Source organism: Anabrus simplex, chromosome 13, assembly GCF_040414725.1.
Source record: "Anabrus simplex isolate iqAnaSimp1 chromosome 13, ASM4041472v1, whole genome shotgun sequence".
Classification (NCBI taxonomy): domain Eukaryota; kingdom Metazoa; phylum Arthropoda; class Insecta; order Orthoptera; family Tettigoniidae; genus Anabrus; species Anabrus simplex.
This window is the reverse complement of record NC_090277.1, coordinates 94006813-94032964: the sequence shown is the minus strand read 5'-3', so window position 1 is coordinate 94032964 and position 26152 is coordinate 94006813. Positions and strand designations below refer to the sequence as shown.

General features: G+C 39.9%; 1 protein-coding gene across 1 annotated transcript in view; it reads left to right on the top strand.

The window, feature by feature from the left end:
* Positions 1-26152, top strand: part of LOC136884991 (uncharacterized) — a 98234-nt gene that overhangs the window by 52699 nt on the left and 19383 nt on the right. Inside the window, exons 13-16 of the mRNA XM_067157361.2 lie at positions 909-1083; positions 8469-8715; positions 12502-12620; positions 12703-12832. Coding sequence (XP_067013462.1) covers positions 909-1083; positions 8469-8715; positions 12502-12620; positions 12703-12832 — 671 coding nt within the window. The remainder of the gene's footprint in view (positions 1-908; positions 1084-8468; positions 8716-12501; positions 12621-12702; positions 12833-26152) is intronic.

Genomic DNA, 26152 nt, shown 5'->3' with positions numbered 1-26152 from the left:
GAGGGATTCTTTGTTTTGGAGAAAGCAGGACAGCTCCAGCAGCTGTGTGAATGAACTGAGAGGAGTGCAGTAACACAACCGACCAGGCGAGTTGACCGTGCAGTTAGGAGCGCACAGCTGTGAGCTTGCATCCGGGAGATAGTGGGTTCGAACCCCACTGTCGGCAGCCGTGAAGATGGTTTTCCGTGGTTTCCCATTTTCACACCAGGCAAATGCTGGGGCTGTACCTTAATTAAGGCCACAGCCGCTTCCTTCCCATTCCTAGGCCTTTCCTATCCCATCGTCACCATAAAACCTATCTGTGTCAGTGCAATGTAAAACAAATAGCAAAAAAAAAAAAAAAAAAAGTAACACAACCGATATCATTTCCACTTCAATATGTATGTTACTACTGCTTCTAGCTAGTGTATATAGATAACCCTTATGTTTTCAACATATAATTATTGTATGAAGTTTTTTAATCTCCTAAAAACTTTTATATTTTGGAGCTGTCTGGTTCTTCAATTTAATTGAGTATATTGTCAATATGGATGTTCAATGATGAAGTTCATTATGTGCAATGGAAGTTTCACAAAATCTGTCCTGTAGTTTTTGAGATCAGCCCTGCAACAGCACAAACTTATCTCTTTCTGAAATAATTTTTCATCAAGAGCGAAACTTCAAATTTACTGCCAGTTAGTCTCATTGCACACTACATTAGCTCCAAAAACTATGCATGATCTTCTAGATTCTGGATGTATTGTCAATGTTTCAATTTCTTGTCCAGTTTTGATGTAGCTTGATTAAAGTTATCATAACATCAATATTCACTTCTGAGAGATGTATATTATCTTCATTGTTCATTAGAATTATGTTCCTTTCGTGTCTCAAATTACCCAGTAAATGCAGCAAGGGTTTTCTGTTTACAGACACGCCTGACTGCGTGATCGACCACAGTCAGGGCTCAGCCGTTGAAGTGTCTGCAGTGGCGGAACAGGAGAGCGAGGAAGTGTGTAGTATACATGCCCATCGAGTAATAGTGGCTGCCCGATGTGACTGGTTCAGAAGAGCATTGCTGTCTGGCATGCGAGAAGCGATAGACAGGTAGGGAAGAAAGTCATTTTCAACAGTGGTTCACAATTTCTATTTACATTTTAAATTAATATTGAAGCCAGTCAGTACTTTACAAAATCAGGAACATAAAAAGGAACTCATAATAGGATTTGCACTTGTTTTGTTCCTTTCCATTATTTAACAGGATCGGTGTTTTATTTAAAATTCATGTAGAGGGTGAGTTAGTACCTCAGCAACAAATTCAGAGGAGAGATGGATCACTCATTGACAAATATTTTTTTGTTCTCTGATGTATTGTTTAAAAGTAGTGCACTGCTAATTGATCGATTATGATGCATAATTTAGTAGTTGTACACCCCTGTTTGTTTGTAACATGTCTCCATTCCAGTTTAAAAATTTGTCTCTTGAAATGTAAAAAAATGAATGTTTGATTCGCGTGTACCTGTGTGTGTACTCACTGAGTGCAGAAATCACACTAAAAAATATTTAGAAATGTATAGAAATAAATATTTTAAATTCCTCAAATACTTGAAATTTGGGAGTTATCATAACCCTCTCTGTAATAAATCGTACTAAGTTGTAGTGAAAAAACAGCATTCCGTCATGTATCGTACTAGGTCGTACCTGTGTTTTATGAGCATATATCTCTGCCATCTCTTGGTGAATTTTAGAGTCAACTGCTGGCAATCTTAGCACAGAGTATTTAGAAAAGATTACTATGTATCATGATGCTTAATGATCTTTGGATAGTAGTTTAAATGCCTTTGGAAATATGTGACGCACATATCACGGCAAGGTCGCACTCGATATAAACAGAAATTGCGGCATGGTGAGTGGTCGGTTATGTTACTGATGGGGAAATACTGTATTTGCAGGACGAATGTGTTGATTTAGGAGGTTATACCGATGAATGTGATAGCTACAGCACTGGTGGTAGCGATTTTGAAATAGAAATTGAAGGATTTGAAGATGAGGAGCGATAAAAGCAGGAAGATGTGGATCTCTGCCTGCGCAGATATCTCAACGAATTAGGCCTACGCTTGTACAATAGTCTAATAATTTGGATTATATTGCACCTGATACCTTCACTGAAGATCTAGATGCTTTCCACAACTTAGTTGTAGGATCAAGTGTGTTGGGCTAGTTTTCACTGTATTTTGGAGAGGACCTTTTTCAACTTTTGGCAGACAGTACAAACCAGTACGCAAAAATGAAGCAATAATATAAAGAGGATAAAAAGTTGTAACCTAGAAGTATATAATTTGTATTATAGTGAAACCACAGTCTAATATATACAGTCGCGAAGCTCTAATAAGAGGAAGGTTCATCCACTTGACAGCTGGAGTGACACTAGCACCTCTAGCAGTGAGGTAGAGGCAACTTGCTAGCAGACAACAGAGAACGAATTACAACTACAGTCTAAAATGGTCATAACTTCTGAACCATTCATGCAAATAATGTCCTGACAAGGTGGTTGTAATCCTTATGAAATAGTGGAGGAGGTCAAATCATTTATTTCGATGAGGAGTTCGAGGATAAAATTGAAATATTTATTTAATCTTAAGGTGTTATGTTTTTTTACCACGGACTATAACTTAAAATCGCTTCTAGAGGGCAACCAGTTCGAAATAGGTATATACCATCACAGACTTTTTTGTAGAGTTTTTTATGCTATTTCGAACCGGTTGCCCTCTAGAAGCGATTTCATGTTATAGTCCGCAGTAAAGAAAAATAACTCCTTAAGATTAAATAAATATTTCAATATTATCCTCGAACTCCTCATCGGAATAAATTGTTTGGCCTGCTCCACTATTTCATATGGATTACAACAACCTTGTCAGGACATTATTTGCATGAATGGTTCAGAAGTTATGACCATTTTAGACTGTAGTGGTAAATCGTTCCCTCTTGTCTTCTAGCAAGTTGCCTCTACCTCGCCCCTTGGAGCGCTGTAGTTGCCTCGGATGAAAAATATCACCAGAGCTTCGCGACTGTATTTATTAGACTGTGGTGAAACTAAACATTTAAAAAGTAAATACTGTATACGCTTAGAAAACACAGAGGTGTTACCTACTCCAGATTGTCTGTAATTATTACGGATTTCACCTCCTGATTACAGCATTATGGTCAAAGAGGAAATTATTACAGAAAAGCTGACATTATCAAGAAAAACATTTTCTACAGAGAAAAAAGAAAAGAAGGAAAAATATTCAATCCTTGCAAGCATTTCTGCTAAACCCACCTCATTTCAATGCTTTTGAGTTGGTAATGATCATTATAGATTATCACTTCCTTTTGCTACCCATAAACAGATAGGTCTTATGGTAATTATGGGGTAGGAAAGGCCTAGGAATGGGAAGGAAGCGGCCGTGGCCTTAATTAAGGTACAGCCCCAGCATTTGCCTGGTGTGAAAATGGGGAACCACGGAAAACCATCTTCAGTGCTGCCGACAGTGGGGTTCGAATTCTCTCTCTCCCGGATGCAAGCTCACAGCTGCGTGCCCCTAACTGCTCGGCCAACTCGCCTAGTAAATATGTATAAAAACCTCACTTATCGCGTCATGAATTTTCTCTATTACTGCTTAGTACAATCACATTTTCCCTAGCCCTGAAAATGTTATTTGTCATCCCTTATCAAAGAAATATGATTTCCAACTCGGGTAAGAGTCGTCGCCACAGTTGCATTTGAGCCTATTTGTGCTTGTATTTTGCATTCCATTCAGAAGTTCGAAATTTATTTTGTGTAGAGTTGTACAGTGAAGTTTTGTCTGTGATACGGTAGCCTGTATCTGGATTAGGATCATTATTGTTGAAATTGACTAGCGTGGTGCATAGTTGTCTTGTGATAGCCTAGTTATGGGTACGGGAAAAGTCGTAAAATTCCTTACTAACAAACACAAAATTAAAATCTTTCTTTAGCACGCAGAGGTCCCGAATGTTGAACTCGCACCTTCGAGCTTCGATTCGATCATTCGACATGGTTGAAGTCATTCCTCCTGATTCCTCCATGTCACACCGCTCATCCTCTTTGGGTCGCACATGGTCGAGTGCAACCTCCAATTCATTGTCTAAGAGTGTGACCAGAAAATAATGTTTAATAACCCACTGCTCCAAAATAAAAGGCTTAGTTTTGGAAAGAGAGTGATCTTCAATAATACTTAGATACTTTTATTGGCCCCCGTGCGTATATTTTCATAGTTGTTGTTTGGTGTGTGCTTGTTATTTCATAAGCCCCAGCAGAAAAGGTTTTCATATTTATTGTCTCGTGTTTTTCACATCTTTTAATACTTTCCTCCCATCTCTAGAAATGGTAGATATAGTTTTCACTGTACCCGCGCATACACGACATAAAATGCCCCCATGTCGGAAAAAATCGTATCGAGTGTTTCCATATCCCTGTTGGAGAGTTTTTATTGGTATATTCAGTATTAGTTTTCTCGCTTAACACGTTCTTTTTCCTTGTCCCCTGCAGAAACTTCTTAACGAGGTTTTATTGTATATGTAGATCCTTGAAGACAGGATTATGCAAAGTTGTCAAGTTTGTCATTCATCGTTCAGTGTATATATTAGTCCTTGTAGCTCCTTTCTATTGCTCCAACTGCCTACTCTGACCTATCACGCTGCTTATCTGTTTGTCCAAACTCGCTACCTACCTTTAACTTTCTTCAACTTATTCCAGTTATTTTTGGGGTCGTTATGGCCACCCGAGCTCATTTTGTGTTTCGCTGGGAGTTTTAACACTTTCAACACTATGGCCATACAGGATACAGGTGTATTGCTTTCCTGATTGTGGATGGTGCCCGTATATGGTACAGGAGTGATTTTCTCATGTGTTTATATGCAGCTGCACGTATCTCATACGGTTCTCGACTCTTGCTTGGAGGTAGCAGTTTATCTAGTGTCCACTAGAATGCAGCAGTTATCGGGAAGTGCAAACTGAAATGATAGAAAGGGTAGTTTCTCCTTGCCGTGACCTCTACTGAAGCAGTCGTTGAGCCGTGTGCTGCGCACGCCAAATCCGTCGCGCTGTCAGCTGTGTTACTGTACTCTACGCCAGCTCAGTTATAGTGGTAGTGAACTGTTTCATTCTATTAAAGATGTATCTCGTGGATTATATGAGTGTGATCAGTTTGAGGTTAGCAGCTAAAGGAGAAGACACGGGGCGAGTTGGCCATGCGGTTAGGGGCACGCAGCTGTGAGCTTGCATCCGGCAGATAGTTGGATTCGAACCCCACTGTCGGCAGCCCTGAAGATGGTTTTCTGTGGTTTCTCATTTTCACACCAGGTAAATGCTGGGGCTGTACCTTAATTAAGGCAACTGCCATTTCCTTCCCACTCCTAGCCCTTTCCTATCCCATCATCGCCATAAGACCTATCTGTGTCGGAGCGACGTAAAGCAAATAATAATAATAATAATAATAATAATAATAATAATAATAATAATAATAATAATAATAATCGTATGACCTCAGCTACTGTGTGCAGACATTTCGATTTGACGCCATCTGGCTGTCTGCTCATCAATTTCGACGTTCCGTTTTACTCTAGGCCCACTAGATGGCAGACAGAGTAAACCAGATCTCTCTTGGGCGTCTATGGCTGAGATTTAATGAATTTTGTCGGGTAAACACCAAATGTGTCACCAGAGATCTTTTACATGCCGACATCGTACGACATGGAGTATCGAATGGACTTTTGTCTGCCCTTCAAAAATCCAACTACCTCTGCCGGGTTTAAACCCGCTATCTTGGGATCCGGAGGCCGACACTCTACCATGGATCCACAGATCCATGATGATAAAGGAGAGACATCTCAATGCTGAAACCTACTCCCTCTCCAAGTGTTGACAGGACTTTGCTCGCCGTTTCCGAGAAAAGGTTCCTCCAATAAACAGTAAAGTAAATGCTACACATTATTGCAGGGTTTGTTCAGACAGAGGTAAGAAGGAATGTGGTAATTGCGCAGAAAACAGAGTAAATGGTGGTGCAAGGAGTGTAAGGTTGGACTGTGTATAGCCCAATGTTTTCAGGAATACCATATCAAAACAAACTATTCCTAAATAGGAAAATATTGTATTCCATTTGTAGCTGTGTTTATTTATGGCTTAAGCAGCCACATTAACTCATTGCGGACTGCTGTGGACAGCGTAAGACGTTTAAGCTCGCTCCTATGCTGCGGGCCATGGACGGCGTAAGACGTTTAATGTTTCGCGCGAAGCAATGCTGTTTATATTCGTCATCTATGTATTCTTACACCTTAGTCAGCGTTATTGGTTGTAGCAGGAAGTTGGTTGACATTTTTGAGATAACCCCGGCGTTGAGTGGGCTCATGTTTATCTTAGCTGTTTTAGCGGGAATATCTCAGCACTTCCTTGCATGTCAAGACGGTACTTGAGATTCCAATGCAGTGTGTGTCGTTCTTACCGAGTGTAGCATAATGGCTTATAAAACAAAGTTTCTTACGGAAGAAAACTATCAGATATTGTTCGCAATGATGATCCTAGTGATGAACTTATTTCTGAAATAGACTGAGATAGTGAAAATGAGAGTGACGAGGAAATTCTGATTCCCGAATCCAATAGGCCTATAAAGGAAAGTGAAGTGCCTGATACATATCATCCTAGTTATTGTCCTCCTGTTCCATCATTTAGGGAGAATTCAGGTATAAACGTTCAAACAGAAAATGAGCAGGATATTTTGAGTTAGGTGAGTATTTTCATGAATGACGAATTTTATCAGTATGTGTGTGAGCAGACCAATCTATACGCGAGTCAAGTGATAGGCACGGCGCCCCGGCCTATCACGAAGAATTCCTTCATTCAATCGTGGAAACCGATTATTCCAAAATCTTGATATAAAAATGTACTGGACCGAAGACCCTGTTTTTCATATTCCGATATTTTCTAAAACAATGTCCGAATACGCTTCCTTCATATTCTTTCCTTTCTTCACTACAGTGACAGTAATTGTTATGCAGAAAGTACAGATAGGTTGTATAAAATTAGACGTATTTTGGAACCTGTGACACCAGACATCACACCCTAAATATTTACTAGAGGTTAGCACAAAGTATCATGTTGCTAACACTTATAGTTCAGGAGTAATGGTAAATTTTATTAAGTAATGCACGTTAAGAGGGCCGGGCATGAAAATGGCTGGTCCAGGCATTCAAGTTTCCCACTCAGAAGCAGGTACTGAACGTGTTAAATTATACAAGCAAGCTTATTGGTACAACTTGAATGAAAAAGTTTTTTCTGTACAATTTTCTTCATGCTTTTCATAAGACTAATATAATCAAATTACTTTAGATATGCACTTGCCAATTCATATCTTCATTTTTGATAGCTGACACCTTCATATACAGTATTCATATACAATAAAAATGCTCTCGAAAAGGACATAGCAAAAATGCATGTTATTAATTTATAGAGTACAGTATTTTAATCTTAATCCTATTATAGTACCGGCAATTACCTAAAATAAAGATCCAGTGTAAATTAACGGTTGACACAACACTACCTTTGTAATTCTGCTCATCCACTGACTACAAGAATGGTACCAGTAGATGTTTAAAAATATTGTGTATTAAAGTATATTATTTGAATCTGATTATCTTTCTTAGAATGGCTATAAAATTATCTAACATGCAATAAATGTTCTTTCTCTGTTAATAATTTTTTTTTAATGTGTTGGATAGGTAACCTGCTCGTCAGAGTTGTTTGTATAATTTCCCGTGATATTCATGATTGGCTAGTTTTGCCCATGTGTTGTCGTAAAGTGTGTGCTGTCCACTGTGGTTACTTGAAGCGTTATAGGTTAGTTGCGGCTATGTTTTAGATTTTTCCCAGTCTGGAACAGTCTGACGTAACTTAAATGGCGGGAAGCACAAAAAGTTGCAAGCGTAATTTTGAGGATTTTAATACATTGCGAGCATAGGGAATCTGAGGGGACCAACAAAAGAATGTTGTAAACGACGGGAAAACACAAAATATGGGAATGTAAAAGCGGGATTATACTGTAATACAAAAATCCAGTATGTAAAGTGTTTCTCTGTTGCATAATAATCTGTTAAAATTCAGGAAAACAACCCAGTTCACTGCCAAGGCCCATGTTAAAATATGGTAGTGCTGAAAGTGCTAAGACCAAACACCGCGGATTCTTGAGATGAAAATCTGTACCCAGAATCAGCTGGGATTCAAACTTCAGCCTTCCCGGTGGGAAGTCAGCAGCTAGCCCCCCCACACACACACGCACACACTCTTTGATTATGATGATTGTTGTTTAAAGGGGCCTAACATCTAGGTCATTGCCCCCCCACACACACTCACTCTTTAAGCTACCCCTTTTAATTACCAGTAGAATAAAGATCACCCTTTCAAAGGGCATTGCTAAGCTGTAACTGTGTCTTCTCTACAGGAAGATAGTGATTCACGACACCAACCCATTCCTGTTTCAAACGTTCCTCAACTACCTGTACAGCGGCCAGCTCAAGACTAAGGAGCTAACGGTGGACCAGCTGGCGGACCTCATGTTGTTGAGTGATCGGTACGAGGTAGACTCCCTCAAACAGGCCTGCGAACAGGGTCTCAAGAGACATATCGATGAGGACTCGGTGCTTTACTTCCTTAGTATGGGCGACCAGTTCAATGCCAAAGTGTTGAGGGTGAGTTACACTGTCTTCATCTCTGATTCTTTATGCAGTAGTCGTCTGCTCTTGCCATGTGTATTAATGAGTTTCCTGCATTTGAAAAAGAAACATCAGTATGTTATTTAATACTTTTATTGCAGCTACTTCTTAAATTAGGCAAGGTTGTGTAAGAGAGACATACAAATAGGCTATATCTATTAAAATTTGAAGACTTCTTATGTATGCACATCTGATAGTTATAGGAAGTTGAACATGAAAAGGGCTAAAATTGAAATGTTTAATATACTGTTTTATTTTTGATATTCAGAATTTCCTGAACATTTTGACACATGTATAATTTATTGCTGAATGCCATTGAATGATGACATTGCATGTGCATTGAATTATTTAACACGTTGAGTGCCGAGCCGATTGTAGCACACTATTCCACTGGTGCCAGGCATGTTTTTGAATTGCATTCCGCTGGTGCCAAAGCAATTGTACGCGTTGTAGACTGTTTATATAATCTTGGGATGTATTTATATGATGTACTAAGTAAATTTTATCTCACCATACCATGGTCATGCGTGACGCCATATGGTGTCACATCAATTTTTAGGAAAGATAAAATATAGCGTGACGCCATATGGTGTCACAGAATTTTTTGACTTGGAATGTTCAATACGAATTTCCAATACGGGATATTTATTTCCTAATTCAAATTAACGCAATATTTATGAAAACCTAGTAAAATGAAAAACAAGTACTTATATTGCATTACATATTGTTGTGAACAGTTTTCTGATAACTATAAACAATGAAAATATGCGTCTCGGCATGCCCGAGTTCTTGTTACTCGTTGTAATTTTTCAAACCTTATTGGCATCGTTGTTCAAACATCGTCCTTTGTACACTTGTTTCATGTGCTGTTTTCATATTTACGTTTTGCACATCTGATCGGGAAGTTAAGGGAAACGCGCTAACTGTACGCTACCTGGCTGCTGGCGCAGCTCGACGCAGCCCGGTTGGTTCACGTCCGATGCTTCGCTCCTCCCTACCTCTCCGCCACACCCCGATACTCCCGTGGTACTTCTAATTTTATGACTATTTATTTGCTCAATTTTGGCGTTTAAACTTGCGCTGGGTACATGCAGTTTTCACCTTGGCATTCTACTGCCTCCCACGAATATTCCTACCAAATTTCAACCGAATCCGAGTGTAACACATGTTTGTGTTCCCTCGTAAGATTATTACCAATATCTTCCATTTTTTATATTTGTGCACAACTATATAAACTGAGTGATAATACGTACGTAAACGAGGAATAAACAAAGCCTGGCGCGCTTTCACCTGTGACAAAGACCACTGGCCAGACAGTGGCTTCGGAAGAATACTGTGGCGCCACATGGTGGCATACAGTAAAAATACATAGCTGGAATAGACCCTGAAGTTCGCCCTTCACGTAGTACCAATTTTATGCGCATAGATGTCACAGCTGATTATCTACGGCGCATCGCCTGAAACTCAACTGTGCCGCCATATGGCGTCACGCCAACTCTGATTTCAAGAACGGTGTGCCGCCATATGGCGTCACGCCATCTCAAATTTGTAGACCACCGTGACGCCGTATGGCGGCACGTGGCACCCAACGTGTTAATCTTATCTGGAACCACTTTTCTCTGATTTTTCTATAAATATTTTATGCAGGAGTTTCCACCGCTGTCATAACAAATACTATTCAAATTCATATCAAACTGAGCTTTCTTTGTGATTTTAATTGTGTGTTAATTCATTTATTTGTGTAGGTCCATCATCTCTTAATAATTTACTGTAATGTATTAATATCCTTCTATTCTTGCAGAGAGTTTAGTTCAGTTTACATTATTAATTTATGTATTTACTTTTGTTTTGCACCGTTTCTGTGTTTTTGTATTTATTTACTTTCTATTTTTCTATATTTAACATATCTCTCTCGATTTCTGATCTGTGTTTTATCTTTACGAAAAATGTAAAATTATGTAATTTCCTCATTTGTGCCGGAAAGGTTTCAAATTGTGAATCTTGGATAGCTCTGTCAAACTAAAAAAATTTTAAAAATCGAAGGAAGGAGAGTTAGGGAGATGTTCAATAAATTTCCAATTTCTTTGAAATCGTTTAAGAAAAGTCTAGGAAAACAGCAGATAGGGAATCTGCCACCTGGGCAACTGCTCTAAATGCAGATCAGTATTGATTGTTGTGAGGGTCATTTAATTCATTCATTCAATGAATTGACTCACATTAGCGCTCATAGTGTTAGAAACAGGCAAACTGCCAGTCTAATCGACTGGATAACGATTAAGAAATGGATTGTAATTTTTAGGAATAAATACTGAATATATTCTCATACTTCATTATATTTTATTTGCCTGCAATTCGTAGCTCATATCCCCAGGATGTTTTCAACATTGAGTTGCTTTCCTCATCATCATCATCATCATTTCCCTTTATCCAGCTGTAGCCAGGTAGGGGCAAATATGGTTCCTCTCCACTTTCTTCGGTCTTTCCACCACTCCTCCTCCAACACCGTGTCCCAGTCCAGGTTTCTTTCTATAATGCTACGTTGGATGGTATCCTTCCATCTCAATCGTGGTCGTCCACGGCCTCTCCTTCCTTGGATTTGCATTTCCATCACCTTTTTTGGCATTCTTTCGTCGCTCATTCGCTTTATGTGCCCAAACCATCTTAGTCGGCTCTTCTCTATTCTATCATTCATTTTTTCCACTCCAATTTCTTCCCGGATTTTCTCATTCCTTATTTTGTCTCTTCTACTCTTCTGTATCATACTCCTCAAGAATTTCATTTCGGCTGCCTGTATTCGACTCTCATCGTTCTTTGTCATTGTCCAAGTTTCTGCTCCGTAAGTTGTTATGGGTACGTAATACATCTTGTACATAGTATCCTTTGCTTCCATTGACACATCTTTGTCCCATAACATATTTCTTACACTATGATAGAAACAACTTCCAGCTTGAATCCTTTTACTAATCTCAGCATCCAGTCGAGCATTCTCCATTAATTCACTCACCAGGTATTTAAATGTTTCCACTACTTCCAGGTGCTTGTCTGCAAGTCTAATCTGACCTTTCCCTTCTTTCTCCCCTCTAGTCATAACAAGAGTTTTACTCTTTTAGTTGCTTTCCTAAAGGGAGTAAATTATTTGTTGTTTTTCATAATGTTATTCTTACTCAATTTGTGCACGGCTTAACAGGTGCCATAAGCTAAATAAATAAATAAATAAATAAATAAATAAATAAATAAATAAATAAATAAATAAATAAATAAATAAATAAATAAATAAATAAATAAATAAATAAATAAATATTGTATTCTACCCACTTATCCACCAAGTAGAATTTCAGAGTCATGGTTTCAGATTTGGAAAGGTAGTATAATGATTTATTTTGTTAAATATATCGGATATATTTAAAAAAATTAATAACTTTAGAAATGTTTCCTCAAATTAATTCTACTTCAGTCATTGTAGAGAGATTGTACTCAGTCATGGTAAGCATTTCAGAGCTCTGACTTGCATAATTTATGGGACAACTTTATAACCAAATGAACATTGTTGATATAGGACTTTGGACTTCCCTTAAAGTCTTCCCTGTTTTTCTGTTCTACATATCTAGAAATCGGAGGCTATATTTCTTCTTTATATGTCAGTCTTCTCAATCGTGTGCATAGTTTTGGCGTTAATTATTCATGATCCCACTTACTTAACCCTATTCAGTTATTATAAATTGTGTGAATATTGATGATGAGAATATTAATTTTTCTACACAGAGTGCGTGTTTAAACTTCATCTCACTTAATCCCGACATCATGGATAGCGAACTGTTCGGAGAGTTGTCGGAAAACCTTCAGGCTGAAATATATGACCTCTTGATATGGGTGAAGCCAAGGTAAGATGTGTTCTAATTCAACTGATGAGCTATAATTATTGTATCCAGGGTGATTGTTGAAGAAGTGGTGGTGTTTTTTCAGAAAATCCCAAACAACTGAGAAACTGTTGCCTTTTCCCCAATGCCCCAGTCCAGAAACTCCCACGTCAGTGTCGTCAAGCCTGGCAGACCTGGAAGAAATGGCGTCCAATATTCACATCAATAGTAGAGAGGTATGACTTTTGTAGGTAGTTCTCTTATCATTAACTGACATGAAACCATTTTGTTGGGGTTTAGTATGGAGTTGTATTGACTTGAAATATGATGAAGTTAAATTTTTAAATATTCTCAAATTTTGCAACCTCCAAAAACTGCAAACAAAAACAAATTAAAACTTTAAAAAGTTAGGGGATGAATTATATTAAGTCATTAAAAACTCATCCATGGCATTAAGATAAGTTCCATGTTCTTAGCTATTTTAAACAGAAATAAACATAAAAGTTTACACTTTTGTAAATGGAGAAAGAAAATCCACAAGGGATAGCTGCCCCAGAACAAGGGGTACTGTATGCTAACAGAATCAGATAGATAATATTTCTGCACTATTTTTCTTAGGATAAAATGAGCTTGCATGTTTTTTAGTTTCGAAATTCCCCTGTTTGTACATCTATTCCCAATCAGGAAAACTTTATTTTCCTTTACATATACCGTATAAACGGTGATTTACCGTTGACAAAGAATTCCGTAAACATTTAAGCAAATATCTTTTAAAAATGAAACAGGAATACCAAAACAGAGGAAGAAATTAACTGAAAATTTTGTGATAGATCCTCGCACACCGAAGAGTAACCCAATCACCTCCCAGAAACTGGCGGGTATATGATAGATACTACCGAGCTCGATAGCTGCAGTCGCTTAAGTGCGGCCAGTATCCAGTATTCGGGAGATCGTGGGTTCGAACCCCACTGTCGGCAGCCCTGAAGATGGTTTTCCGTGGTTTCCCATTTTCACACCAGGCAAACGCTGGGGCTGTACCTTAATTAAGGCCACGGCCGCTTCCTTCCCACTCCTAGCCCCTTCCTGCCCCCATCGTCGCCATAAGACCTATCTGTGTCGGTGCGACGTAAAGCAAATAACAAAAAAAAAAAAAAAAAATGATAGATACTTTTCTTCATATTACTTAAAACAGGGTTCATAGTGTCTCTTTTTTTCAGAATCAACTTCTTTGGCCCGTGAACTGTTGCTCTTAAACCTTATTGTTTGATCAGTAACAACGCCAATATTTCTCTTTCTATTAATCACGACACTGTCTGCACGTTTACTGGATCCATCGCTAGAGACACAGTGCACTTCTTCAAAGACTTCAAATATGCCAGATTTTCTGAGAAGTTCTGCAATACTGCTCCTGGCCCTATGGTGCCTGTTATTTCTCAATAGTTCCACTTCATGCAGAAACCAAGAACATGAGGGAGGGTTTCTATCTCGTTGCAGTGACGGCAACGGTTTTCTTGGCTTCTACCTGGAACTCATCAGACTGCTATCACATTACAGTTCATTTTAATGGCATTGGTCCATTGGGAAGTTGAAAGTCCTTTCTTCATTGTAATCCAGGTGTTTGATTGTGTCCATTCTGAAAAATGTGAAGACTCCTTTTCCACAGTGTGGTAGTTTTAATTAAAAATAAAATCAATTATAATTTTTTTATACTTTTCTGAATATTTTAGTGTGATTTGATAGAATCTGATGATGATCTTTTAAGAACAAAGCACGTAGTTCTATTTTAATTAAGTTGTATCTTTTTCAGACATTAGTTTCAGGTATTAGTTTTGACAGACTGAAGAAGCTAACAGTTAAATTAAATTTGGTAAATTGAATTGTAATGTCCAGTGTATTCAGTCAATTCATAGTGTTACCGTGTTTTTGCGGTAGTTATGCGTGAAAGAAGGTGCGGGTGTGAACGGGTCTCAAGCTACGAAATTATAGTGCATGTAAAATTAACAAGGTTATATTTTCTTTTTCAAATAAAGAAATAACAATCATGGCAGGTACAGAGTAGCAAGGCAATAAAAATACAATTACAATATTTACTGGATTTGGGCTTTGCGCCCCGACTTCACAATGCTTGGGCAATCAGCCCAACCTTACTTCAAAATAAGTATTAACAGAGGGGCAGAAAACCCCATTCATGCTCAGGAGCACTTGCTCCAAATTACACAGAAAAGCCTCCTCGAGGCATACAACACTTAATTTTCAAGAAAGAGCCGCTCGCTCTCAAACTTTAAGCCTCTCAAAGGCCACACCAAACTCCACCTTCAAGTTGTCCTCTCTGGACATAGACACAGGGGTAAAATACCCAACCTACTGAGGTCTATTAAATGAAAAAGGGTAATTACATGACCTCTAAAATAACAATTTGAGAGGAGGCGATCTGCACTCCTAATGTATTTGTTTCAAAACCTAATTTGGCTCTAGGCCACTGATGCAAGGGCTAATCCCATACTACGGAGGTGACTTTAGAAAAGAAACAAATTTACATAATGTTAAGGAAGAATAGGTTGAGAAAATAAGTTCACCTCAAAACAATATGAGTGGGAGCTCGAGAGGGTTAAGCACTCTCTATCCCAATATGTAGTTTAAAAGATAGAATAGATACAAGTTTCTTTACATTTTAAGGAAGGTTACATAATGGAAAAACTTCGGACCCGCCCCGAGAGTTAAACTGCTGAGCAAGCAAGAAAAGAAGTAATTAATCGACCATTACCTGGTTGTTGACTGCCGCCGAAGAAAGAGGCGCTTCCCGCCCCCTGCTATGTACTTTACACACGAAAAGATGGAACAGAAGTGGCCCGGAGACCCTAAAATCAGCAGTTTATATACTCTCGCGGAAAGTTCGAGGCGTTTGGGGAATGAGAACACCCTCCCACAAAAACTTTATTGGCTAACCAAGAAAACCCCTACACAATATGAAGAAGAAACACATAATTGGTGGAAAATTAATTCAAGAAATTCGGGATTGGCTAAATTCAAAAGAAGGGGAAAGAAAGGGTTAATATTGCCAACTGAAACAATGACTGAAAGAAATTTAACAAAGAACAAACTTATGAATTCAAAATTTCTCCAAAAGCATAGTTCTTTCACTTCACACTAGGGTGCACCATTGTAGTTCTTCAGTAGTGTCCTCTAGAAGAGAAAGTTCACACTTCTTACTACAAGCAAAACAAAAATACGTCGAAAATGACACAGTTCAAAAACTCCAAAATTTCCAGGTAGTGACATCTTCTGAGAAAGTAGAAAATTAATACCGTAGATAAAGTTCAGACTTCCTCCAGCAGAGGAGTTTCAACTGGCGCAAATTTTAAATAAGCGGCATGGAGGTGTACCGCCCGGTACAGACCTCCCCCCCCAAAGGTTCCTCCAGGGGTGACACATGAAATTTGTTTGAAAACAAGGTCCAAGTTATGATGTGGATATGAAGATTGATTGCAGAAGCATTTATCGAAATGGCTGAAATTTAGTTTGATTCAGTTTCAAAATTTCTTTTAGTAACAGCGGAAGTACTGTCTTAATGTTTGTAGAAGGTTGAATTGAGAAGGAAAACTTTGGTTTTAAAGTTGAGGAAAAATTTTCTAAGTCCACCAGATATTGTTGTTGAATTCTCAGGTATAGTAATTGCTGATAGTAATTGTCCATGTAGTTAATTGAATTGGATGGCCAGACCGGCCGCTGCAGCTTGTGTCCAGAGGAGGCCGCTCGGACCCCTCACGTACCCTGAGATACCGCTCGCCCGCACTATGAGAGGAGTAGAGGTGTTGAAGCACGCCGCGCCCGCGGTGAACATATACAGGCTGCGGGCCAGTAGCAGGTCGTGCGCCGCACATCAGCCTTGGCCGGGAGGAGGGCTCCGGCTCACCGTGCACATGTGGTCCTCGCTGGGGAAGAGGGGGCCCTTCCTCTAACCCAGTCGCAGCACGGCGCCGCGCGGCTGCGGGGGCACTGAAACATTAAAGCTAGGCGGCAGAATTGTTGGACCATCATCATTTTTTTTTGAGGGCACAGGCTTGTGGAGAGGTTGAGGGGCCAGCGGCGTGCAGACATCCATGGCATTAATTAAGCCACTGTGTAGAGTGGAGCAGGAGACGGGAGCGTGGTAATGGCCGTGGCAAGGATAGGATGGCAGTTTAACCGTGCGGGGAAGGTTTACAAAAAACTTACATATGAAACAAAATATTATAGAAGGGGCAGAATGCCTAAAAGTGAAAACTCAAAAAAAAATATAACCTTCATATTCCTTTCAAGATAATATGAGGCAAGTTAGCACAGAAATTATACAGGTTTCACCTGCGACAAGTGAACCCTAAATATCCTCTCGGTGGCTGGATTGCTTAATAACAACGTAACCGGCGTAAGGAAATCGAGAATGACACACGGCCCATGGAATCTGGGGGCAAGCTTGCCCGCGGGAACAAAATTCTTGACCATTACTTGGTCACCTACCTTCAAATGGGTGGGTCTCCGTCCACGATCATACCTTTCCCTAACCTTTTCATGAGACACTTTAAGATTGGCTTTAGCCTTCTTCCAAAGATCTTTAATGTTGTCCGGATCTATTGTCTCAGGTAGAATGTCACTCAGGGACCAGAGGTTAGAGAGCGGCGTGTTGGGAACAAACTTGAACATCAAAGAGGCTGCAGTAAATTTATGTGATTCATGAACCGCCGAATTCAAAGCAAAAGCTAACCAATGCAGGGACGTGTCCCACCTGGAATGATCTTCATGATGATAGGCAATAAGCGCGGACCTGAGATTACGGTTAACCCGTTCAGCCAGAGATGGTTGAGGGTAATAAGCAGAAGTAGTTACATGAGAGATGGACAAGTCAAAACAGAATTTACGAAAAAGATTTGATGTGAACGCCTTAGCATTATCAGACACAATATATTGGCACGGACCAAAAGAAGCAAAAATAGAATTTAGGCAAGTAATGGTGGACTGAGCGGTAGCCAGCTTAGTCGGAAATAACCAGGAAAATCTTGTGAAACCATCTACGCATACAAAAATGAACTTGTTGGCATTTCCCTTTGACTGGGGGAAGGGTCCTACATAATCAATATACAGGCGTTCCATGGGGCGCGACGCTTGATGCGAAGACAGAAGGCCTACCTTGGTGGACATGGTTGGTTTACTGAGCAAACAAGATTTACAAGCTTTTACTAGTTCACGGATTTCACCGTCCATACCCTTCCAGATGAACATTTCACGAATCTTCTCACGAGTTTTAAAGATACCAAGATGCCCTCCTAATGGGGTCTCGTGATAATACTTGAAGATCATAGGTACAAGAACAGCTGGAACGACAACTTTCATCATCTTATCATGCCTCGATGGGCAACATAAAACACCATTCCTCAGAACATAAGGGACCACATGTTCCCCAGAAGAAAGGGTTTCCATTATCGGGGCCAGCGTCGGATCTTCACGTTGGTATTTCTCGATATCCCTAAAGAGCATGGGAGCATCTGTTAAGATGGCATTAACATCAGATAGTATGGACTCGGAAGGTGATGAACTGTTGACCGGTTCATGGGTCTCGACTTCGTTGGAAAACATACGGCTGAGTCCATCAGCAACAACATTTTCGGTGCCTCGGATATGCCTGACGTCGAATTGGAAGGCAGAAATACGGATGGCCCAACGGGCTATACGGCCAGTACGACGCGGCCTACCTAAGACCCAGCTTAAGGCTTGATTATCTGTCTCCAAGTCGAATTTGACATGTTCCAGATAGAGACGGAACTTTTCTAAGGCAAATAAGACTGCCAAACCTTCGAGCTCATAGATGGAATACTTGGCTTCTTGAGCCGACAAGGTCCTAGATGCATAGGCGATGGGTCGCCTCCCTAGTTCAGTCTCTTGAAGAAGGACTGCAGCTACTGCTGACGACGACGCGTCGGTTTGGACGATGAATTTCTTTGAGAAATCAGGCATAGCAAGTACAGGGGCATTACAGAGAGCTAATTTAAGATCTTCAAAAGCGGCTTGTTGAGAAGGTCCCCACTCGAATTTGATGCCTTTCCTACGAAGAAGGTTTAAGGGCGCCGCTCTATTAGCGAAGTTAGGAATAAACTTCCTGAAGAAATTTACCATACCAATGAACCTGGCGATACCTTTAACGTCCTTGGGAGGTTTAAAATCACGGATGGCCTGTGTTCTGGAATGATCGACGGCTACACCATCAGGTGACACAATATGCCCTAGGAATGACATAGAGGGCTTAGCAAAGGCAACCTTGGACAACTTGACAGTTAACCCAGCCTTACGAAGGCGATCGAGAACTTCTCGCAGATGATCTAGATGTTCTTCAAAAGTCTCTGAAAATACGACGACATCATCCAAGTAGTGATATAAGTACTCAAATTTGATGTCGGAGAAGACCCTATCTAGTAGCCTAGTGAGTACAGCTGCTCCCGTGGGGAGCCCGAACGGCACGCGGTTGTATTCATACAAATTCCAATCCGTGGCAAACGCTGTAAGATGTTTAGACTCTTCCGCTAGGGGAATTTGATTGTAGGCCTGATTCAAGTCCAAGATAGTAAAGAATTTGGCCTTACGAAACCATGAAAAACAAGAATGAAGGTCAGGAAGGGGCACAGATTGTAACACCACCTTCCGATTGAGAGCCCTATAATCAATGACAGGCCTGAAGCCCCCTTGGGGTTTCGGGACTAGAAAAATAGGCGAAGAATACGCCAACTTAGAGGGCCTAATAATACCATCCTTCAACATTTGATCGATGATTTCTTTCAGAGCCTTCATTTTAGGTGGAGATAGCCTATAAGGTGGAAAACGGACAGGAATCGAATCCGTGACCTCAATTTTGTATTCGATAAGGTCAGTAACACCAAGAGTATCAGAGAACACCTCTGGGAACGACTGACACAACTTACGAATACTATCAGCCTGCTCCTCAGGTAGATGTCTAAGGTCTAACAACATCTCATCCTGGGTAGGCGAAATAGATGAACATGATACAGAATTACATTTCAATAATGGGATTTTACAATTAAACGCAAATTTGAAAGAGCACGACCTACTCTGGAGATCGAGCACAAGACCAGTGTAGGAAATGAAGTCAGCTCCCAATATAATGGGGCAAGACAAGTGCTTGGCTACAAACAATTTGATTTTCCATGTAAATTTAAAAATACGAATTTTGACCTGTAAAGAACCTAGAATTTCTAATGGGGATGAATTAGCCGAAACATATTGAACAGGAGATGAGTCATAGTCAGGTAGTTTACAAACAGATTTCAATTTTGCATACCATTCGGCCGAAATAATAGAACAAACACTGCCTGAATCTAATAGAGCTGTTATAGGTTCGTTATTTACCTCAATTTTGAGAAAGGGGACCGGTGCGGGGGTATCCGCCGCAATCCTAAGACACTCTTTAGGGCATTCAAAAGATGAATTAGAAGACTGATCGTTCCCTGAATTTTCGACCTGTTTACCAGGGGCTGAGCCTCGGAAAGAAGGATTAGTCGACTCAGCCGAAGCCACTAGTCATTTTTTATTATTGGCATTGGTGGAATTTACACCAGAAGTTGAGCAGGAGGGGGTGCTATTTGAATTTGGGCAATTCTTGGCGATATGTGAGAAAGCCCCACATTTAAAACAGCCTTGTGATGAACCAGCTCCATAATTTGCCCTACTAGATATGATCAATGGACACTTGTTCCGCAGATGGTCAGGCGACCCGCAAGCGTAACATTTACGAGGAGTGACTGATCGGCGAGGTGGAGGCCGAGTATTACTAAAGGAAGGTGGGGGTTCTTTCGCGACACGCAAGGAATCGGCGTATCTAACCCCTTCCGCTGAAACGGCCAATGCTTCAAGTTCCGAGAAGGTTTGCGGGCACGCCGCGAAACACAAATATGACCTATAGGCTGGTGAAATTCCTTCTACAATAGCCTGTACAATTTGATCTTCAGGAAAATGAAGAGCAAACACCCTAGTATAGAACTTAATATCTTGGATGAAATCTGCCAAGTTTTCATCCAAGCGCTGTACCCGATAATAGTACTTCTGAATAAGGGAGGACCTTGCCCTGGCCGGGATGAAGTTAGCTAGCAAGTGGGCGTGGAAGTCTTCAATCGATGATTGCTCGGCAATGGCTCTAACTATTTTGTCCGAGAGAATACCTCTTGCATAGGGATAGATAATTTGCAAAATTTGACATGGAGAAAGAGAAAACACAAGAGCATGATCCTGAAATTCAACTAAAAATCTTAAAAATGAAATTACGTCACTGGTGGTATTAACGGAAAACTTAGAAATACCTCTGAGCAACATTGCCAATGGATGAGGCAAGCTGCTAAACCCGGGTGACATAGTAGGTAAAGGTTTCAATGGCAAGGAAGTTAATTCCGAACGTACATTATTTAATGAGTTACGGCGTTCAGACTCGTCCAATGGGGCAGAGGTTGTTTGAGCAGCGATGGTTTTCCTATTTACTTCTCCCTTAGGAGGCTCTTCCTCGCTACCTACATTCATCGTGGTGGGTTGATCAATTTTGGGAGGAACTTCCCCAGTTAACAATTGAGTGACCTTGCTAGATAATTCAGAAATACTTTCAAGCAACGTACTAGCTTCCTTCCTCTGAACGTCATTCAACTTCAGAGACAACAGATCGTTAACTCTATTTGAAAAATGATATAGCCTGGCTTGCACACGCTTAATTTGATTAGGAGAAGGATCATTTTCGTCAAAAAAACTAACTACCGATGCTAGCCCAGTAGTATTCTCGACGATCGTGGAAAGAGAGTCGTCAATTTCTTTCTCTCCCAAGGTGGGGATGGAAATGGGCAAATCAAGGGACTCTCTAAGCTTGTTTGTGTCTATCGCAACCGTGCCTCCAGATTGCACATTTCTAATAGTCAATTCATAGATCAACTCCTCCTTGCGCAAATAGTTAAGATGGAGAACATCGCGAGGGCCGGGCATGATGACAGAACAATTTTGAAAAACTCAAAAAATTCCAGCAGCTGAGAAAATGGTTAGAGTTCGGAACAAAACAATGTTTAGCCGTCAAAAGGGGCTAAAATGAGACCCAGTCAACCACGCTCTGCTACCACTTGTTACCGTGTTTTTGCGGTAGTTATGCGTGAAAGAAGGTGCGGGTGTGAATGGGTCTCAAGCTACGAAATTATAGTGCATGTAAAATTAACAAGGTTATATTTTCTTTTTCAAATAAAGAAATAACAATCATGGCAGGTACAGAGTAGCAAGGCAATAAAAATACAATTACAATATTTACTGGATTTGGGCTTCGCGCACCGACTTCACAATGCTTGGGCAATCAGCCCAACCTTACTTCAAAATAAGTATTAACAGAGGGGCAGAAAACCCCATTCATGCTCAGGAGCACTTGCTCCAAATTGCACAGAAAAGCCTCCTCGAGGCATACAACACTTAATTTTCAAGAAAGAGCTGCTCGCTCTCAAACTTTAAGCCTCTCAAAGGCCACACCAAACTCCACCTTCAAGTTGTCCTCTCTGGACATAGACACAGGGGTAAAATACCCAACCTACTGAGGTCTATTAAATGAAAAAGGGTAATTACATGACCTCTAAAATAACAATTTGAGAGGAGGCGATCTGCACTCCTAATGTATTTGTTTCAAAACCTAATTTGGCTCTAGGCCACTGATGCAAGGCTAATCCCATACTACGGAGGTGACTTTAGAAAAGAAACAAATTTACATAATGTTAAGGAAGAATAGGTTGAGAAAATAAGTTCACCTCAAAACAATATGAGTGGGAGCTCGAGAGGGTTAAGCACTCTCTATCCCAATATGTAGTTTAAAAGATAGAATAGATACAAGTTTCTTTACATTTTAAGGAAGGTTACATAATGGAAAAACTTCGGACCCGCCCCGAGAGTTAAACTGCTGAGCAAGCAAGAAAAGAAGTAATTAATCGGCCATTACCTGGTTGTTGACTGCCGCCGAAGAAAGAGGCGCTTCCCGCCCCCTGCTATGTATTTTACACACGAAAAGATGGAACAGAAGTGGCCCGGAGACCCTAAAATCAGCAGTTTATATACTCTCGCGGAAAGTTTGAGGCGTTTGGGGAATGAGAACACCCTCCCACAAAAACTTTATTGGCTAACCAAGAAAACCCCTACACAATATGAAGAAGAAACACATAATTGGTGGAAAATTAATTCAAGAAATTCGGGATTGGCTAAATTCAAAAGAAGGGGAAAGAAAGGGTTAATATTGCCAACTGAAACAATGACTGAAAGAAATTTAACAAAGAACAAACTTATGAATTCAAAATTTCTCCAAAAGCATAGTTCTTTCACTTCACACTAGGGTGCACCATTTTAGTTCTTCAGTAGCGTCCTCTAGAAGAGAAAGTTCATACTTCTTACTACAAGCAAAACAAAAATACGTCGAAAATGACACAGTTCAAAAACTCCAAAATTTCCAGGTAGTGACATCTTCTGAGAAAGTAGAAAATTAATACCGTAGATAAAGTTCAGACTTCCTCCAGCAGAGGAGTTTCAACTGGCGCAAATTTTAAATAAGCGGCATGGAGGTGTACCGCCCGGTACACATAGCATTAGATATAAGCTAATGAATGAGAAGATAAATGTACAAGCTACTGTAGGTACCAGGAATGAAAGGGAAGATTAGAATATCCAAATTCACTTAGTTGTTTCAAACCAGAAGACATCTGGTATCTGTCATATTATCATCCATTTGTAGCTTAATGTAAGGGACCTCACAGGTTTCACATCTGCCAAGCTTGTTCAGTGTTTCAGCAGTTTTTGACTGTTGTCCTTCTAAAGCATGTTGTAGACAATAAAATTTTTGTCAAAATCAAGACTACACAAGAATTTTTAAACTTTGCAAGATTTACATTGTGTCAATATTATTTACATAAAAAGACAGTATCAGTTTCAACCTGTAAATAGGTCATCTTCAGCTGCTAGAGAACCTCCTTAATAGTGACTGTACAGAATAAATACTAAAATTAAAATTAAACAAGGATGCCATTAAATAAACATGATTGCCACTATTTTAAAATTACTTAATGTTCAGATATATACAGTGGTACAGTTTTGGGGTTAAGGGGCTATTTCCCTGGCCCTATGATTTCTACATATTTCAAAAATTGATTTACTGAGGTTGGAAATGGATACAATTCGTAGAATTTATGAAGAATCACCGACATTCAGGTGTCAAGTTATCTGTGTTTAAATGCCAACATTATGTCCAACGGTTTATGAGATGTTTAAAGTGCATTGTGCGGAAAATATGCGGGGGGCGTTGTGTTCCTTAGAATAATAGGTTCAGCAACCAGTTCACAGACACATAGCTTATACTCAGTCTATATCAATGCTGAAAAACATGTGAGTGAGTGCCACTATTCTAACAAATACTTAACATTAAGATTGTACAGTTTTGGGATTGAAGAGTTTTAAACTGGCCCCATGATTACTACATATTACAAAAGTTCTATTTGCTGAGGTTGAAATTGGATACAATTCTTAGAGTTTATGAAGAATCACTGACATTCTGGTGTCAGGCTCAGATATCTAATGTTAAATGCCAGTACTATGTCCAACGGTTTTATGAGATGATTCAAAGTGCATTATCGGTCTGCAAATATGCGGGGACGTCGTGTTCATTAGAATAAGAGGTTTAGTGACCTGTTTACAGTTACATAGCTCTTTCTCAGTATATATCCATGATAAAAAAACATGCTAGTTTATATTAGACTTCCCTATTGAGGTTTACGTTGCTGTGTGTGACATATTGAAATCAATGGAAGTGAGTTGTGGGTGTTGCTCTCTTCATACTTGCGTTCCCTCAGGTAATTTTTAAAAATCTGAGAAAGAAGAAAAGGAAGGTAGATATTAGAATAACTGATAGCATGCCTGTTAAATAGGTTGTGTATACGGTGGGGGGGTTTGTGTGTGAGTTTTTTTACGTGTGAGCTGGATATGTCCTCAAGCATAGTTAGGAGCGTGCTGCACATTGTTGCGTGTACATCGTGTGGCTGTCGTAGCGTTGAGAAAGAGAGGTGGTGGGGAGCGGGAAGCAGCTTGTGGAGTGCGGCGTGTGTGGGCCCTTGTTTGTTGATTCTTTTTAAATATGTGACTTTTAGAATGGGTATGGCTGTGTTGAAAAGGATGTGTGATGTGTGTTTTATTTGTGATTTCGTATAAGTTGAAGTTAGGATTAGCGTATTGGTCCATGTTGATGTAAGTTTACTTGTCAAATTCTTTGCATTACTTGAGAAATCTTCAAAAGTCTCGAAGGTGAATTAGAACATGTTCTAATTAGTTAAAGAATTGCCATGTCTTTGACAGAATTGACCAGTGTAATTAGAGTATTAACAGTTTGCTGTAGGCATGCTGGGAATCAAAACAACAAAAATGGCTTTGTCTTCATGGGCGAGAGATATGTGTGTGCGTTTTATAATTGCTAATTAGTATGAGGTACATCCCTGCCTATATTCAGTGGGCTCCGTAGAGTACCACAATAAACCCAATAAATCGGCAGCACACGAGAAAATACCAGAGAAATATCTGAAGGAAGTGAACAGGTTTTACGTTTGTTACTGTACAGTAACCTATAAGTAAACACTATCAGCAATGTCTGATTTATGACGATCTTCGATGATGATGATGATGATGATGATTATTATTATTATTATTATTATTATTATTATTATTTCCATTGCACTGCTATCATTTCTTTCAATTCATGTAAGTAAATGCAGTATAGCATAACATCTGCAAAAGATATTATGGCAGTAAATACATTGCAGAAATTTATGTTGAAGATCCACATTTAATCTTTTCCCCATGTACAAGGGCGAATCAAAAAGTAAGTTACACTAGCTTGCCGCGAGAGCACGCCGTGTGTCGTAACCGTGGCCTGTGCGGCACAAGCTACAGTAACAGTCCGATAGGAAGAGCAGGCTAGGCTCAGTGGCGCATCAACGGGATGTTCACTCCAGATCGGAGTAGCGTGCAACAATCGGATTTCTATGGACTAAACGGCTCTATTGCACAGACGTTCATCCTGAAATCACCCAATGCTCACAAGGGAAAACGTTTCCAATTGTCACTGGCATTTTTGCAGCGGTATTCTGTGAAGGGCAATGAGTTTCTGCGGCGAATCATTACGGGATGAAACATGGCTCACCACTTCACCCCCCGAAACAAAGAGAACATTGATGGAACGGGTGTACACCACTTCACCACCACGAAAGAAGGCCAAGGTCCAACCTTCAGCAGGAAGAGTAATGGCGACAGTGTTCTTTGACATGGAGGGTGTGGTACACATGAAATTTATGCCGAAAGGCTTGACAATCAACTCTGCTTCGTATTGTCAATCATTGAACCAGTTGCATAAGGCAATTAAATAAAAGCGGCGGAGAAAATTGAGCGCCGATGTGATTTTGTTGCACGATAACACAGCACCTCACACGGCTCGCCAAACGTCTGAACTGCTGCAGCGATTCAAGTGGGAGGCATGA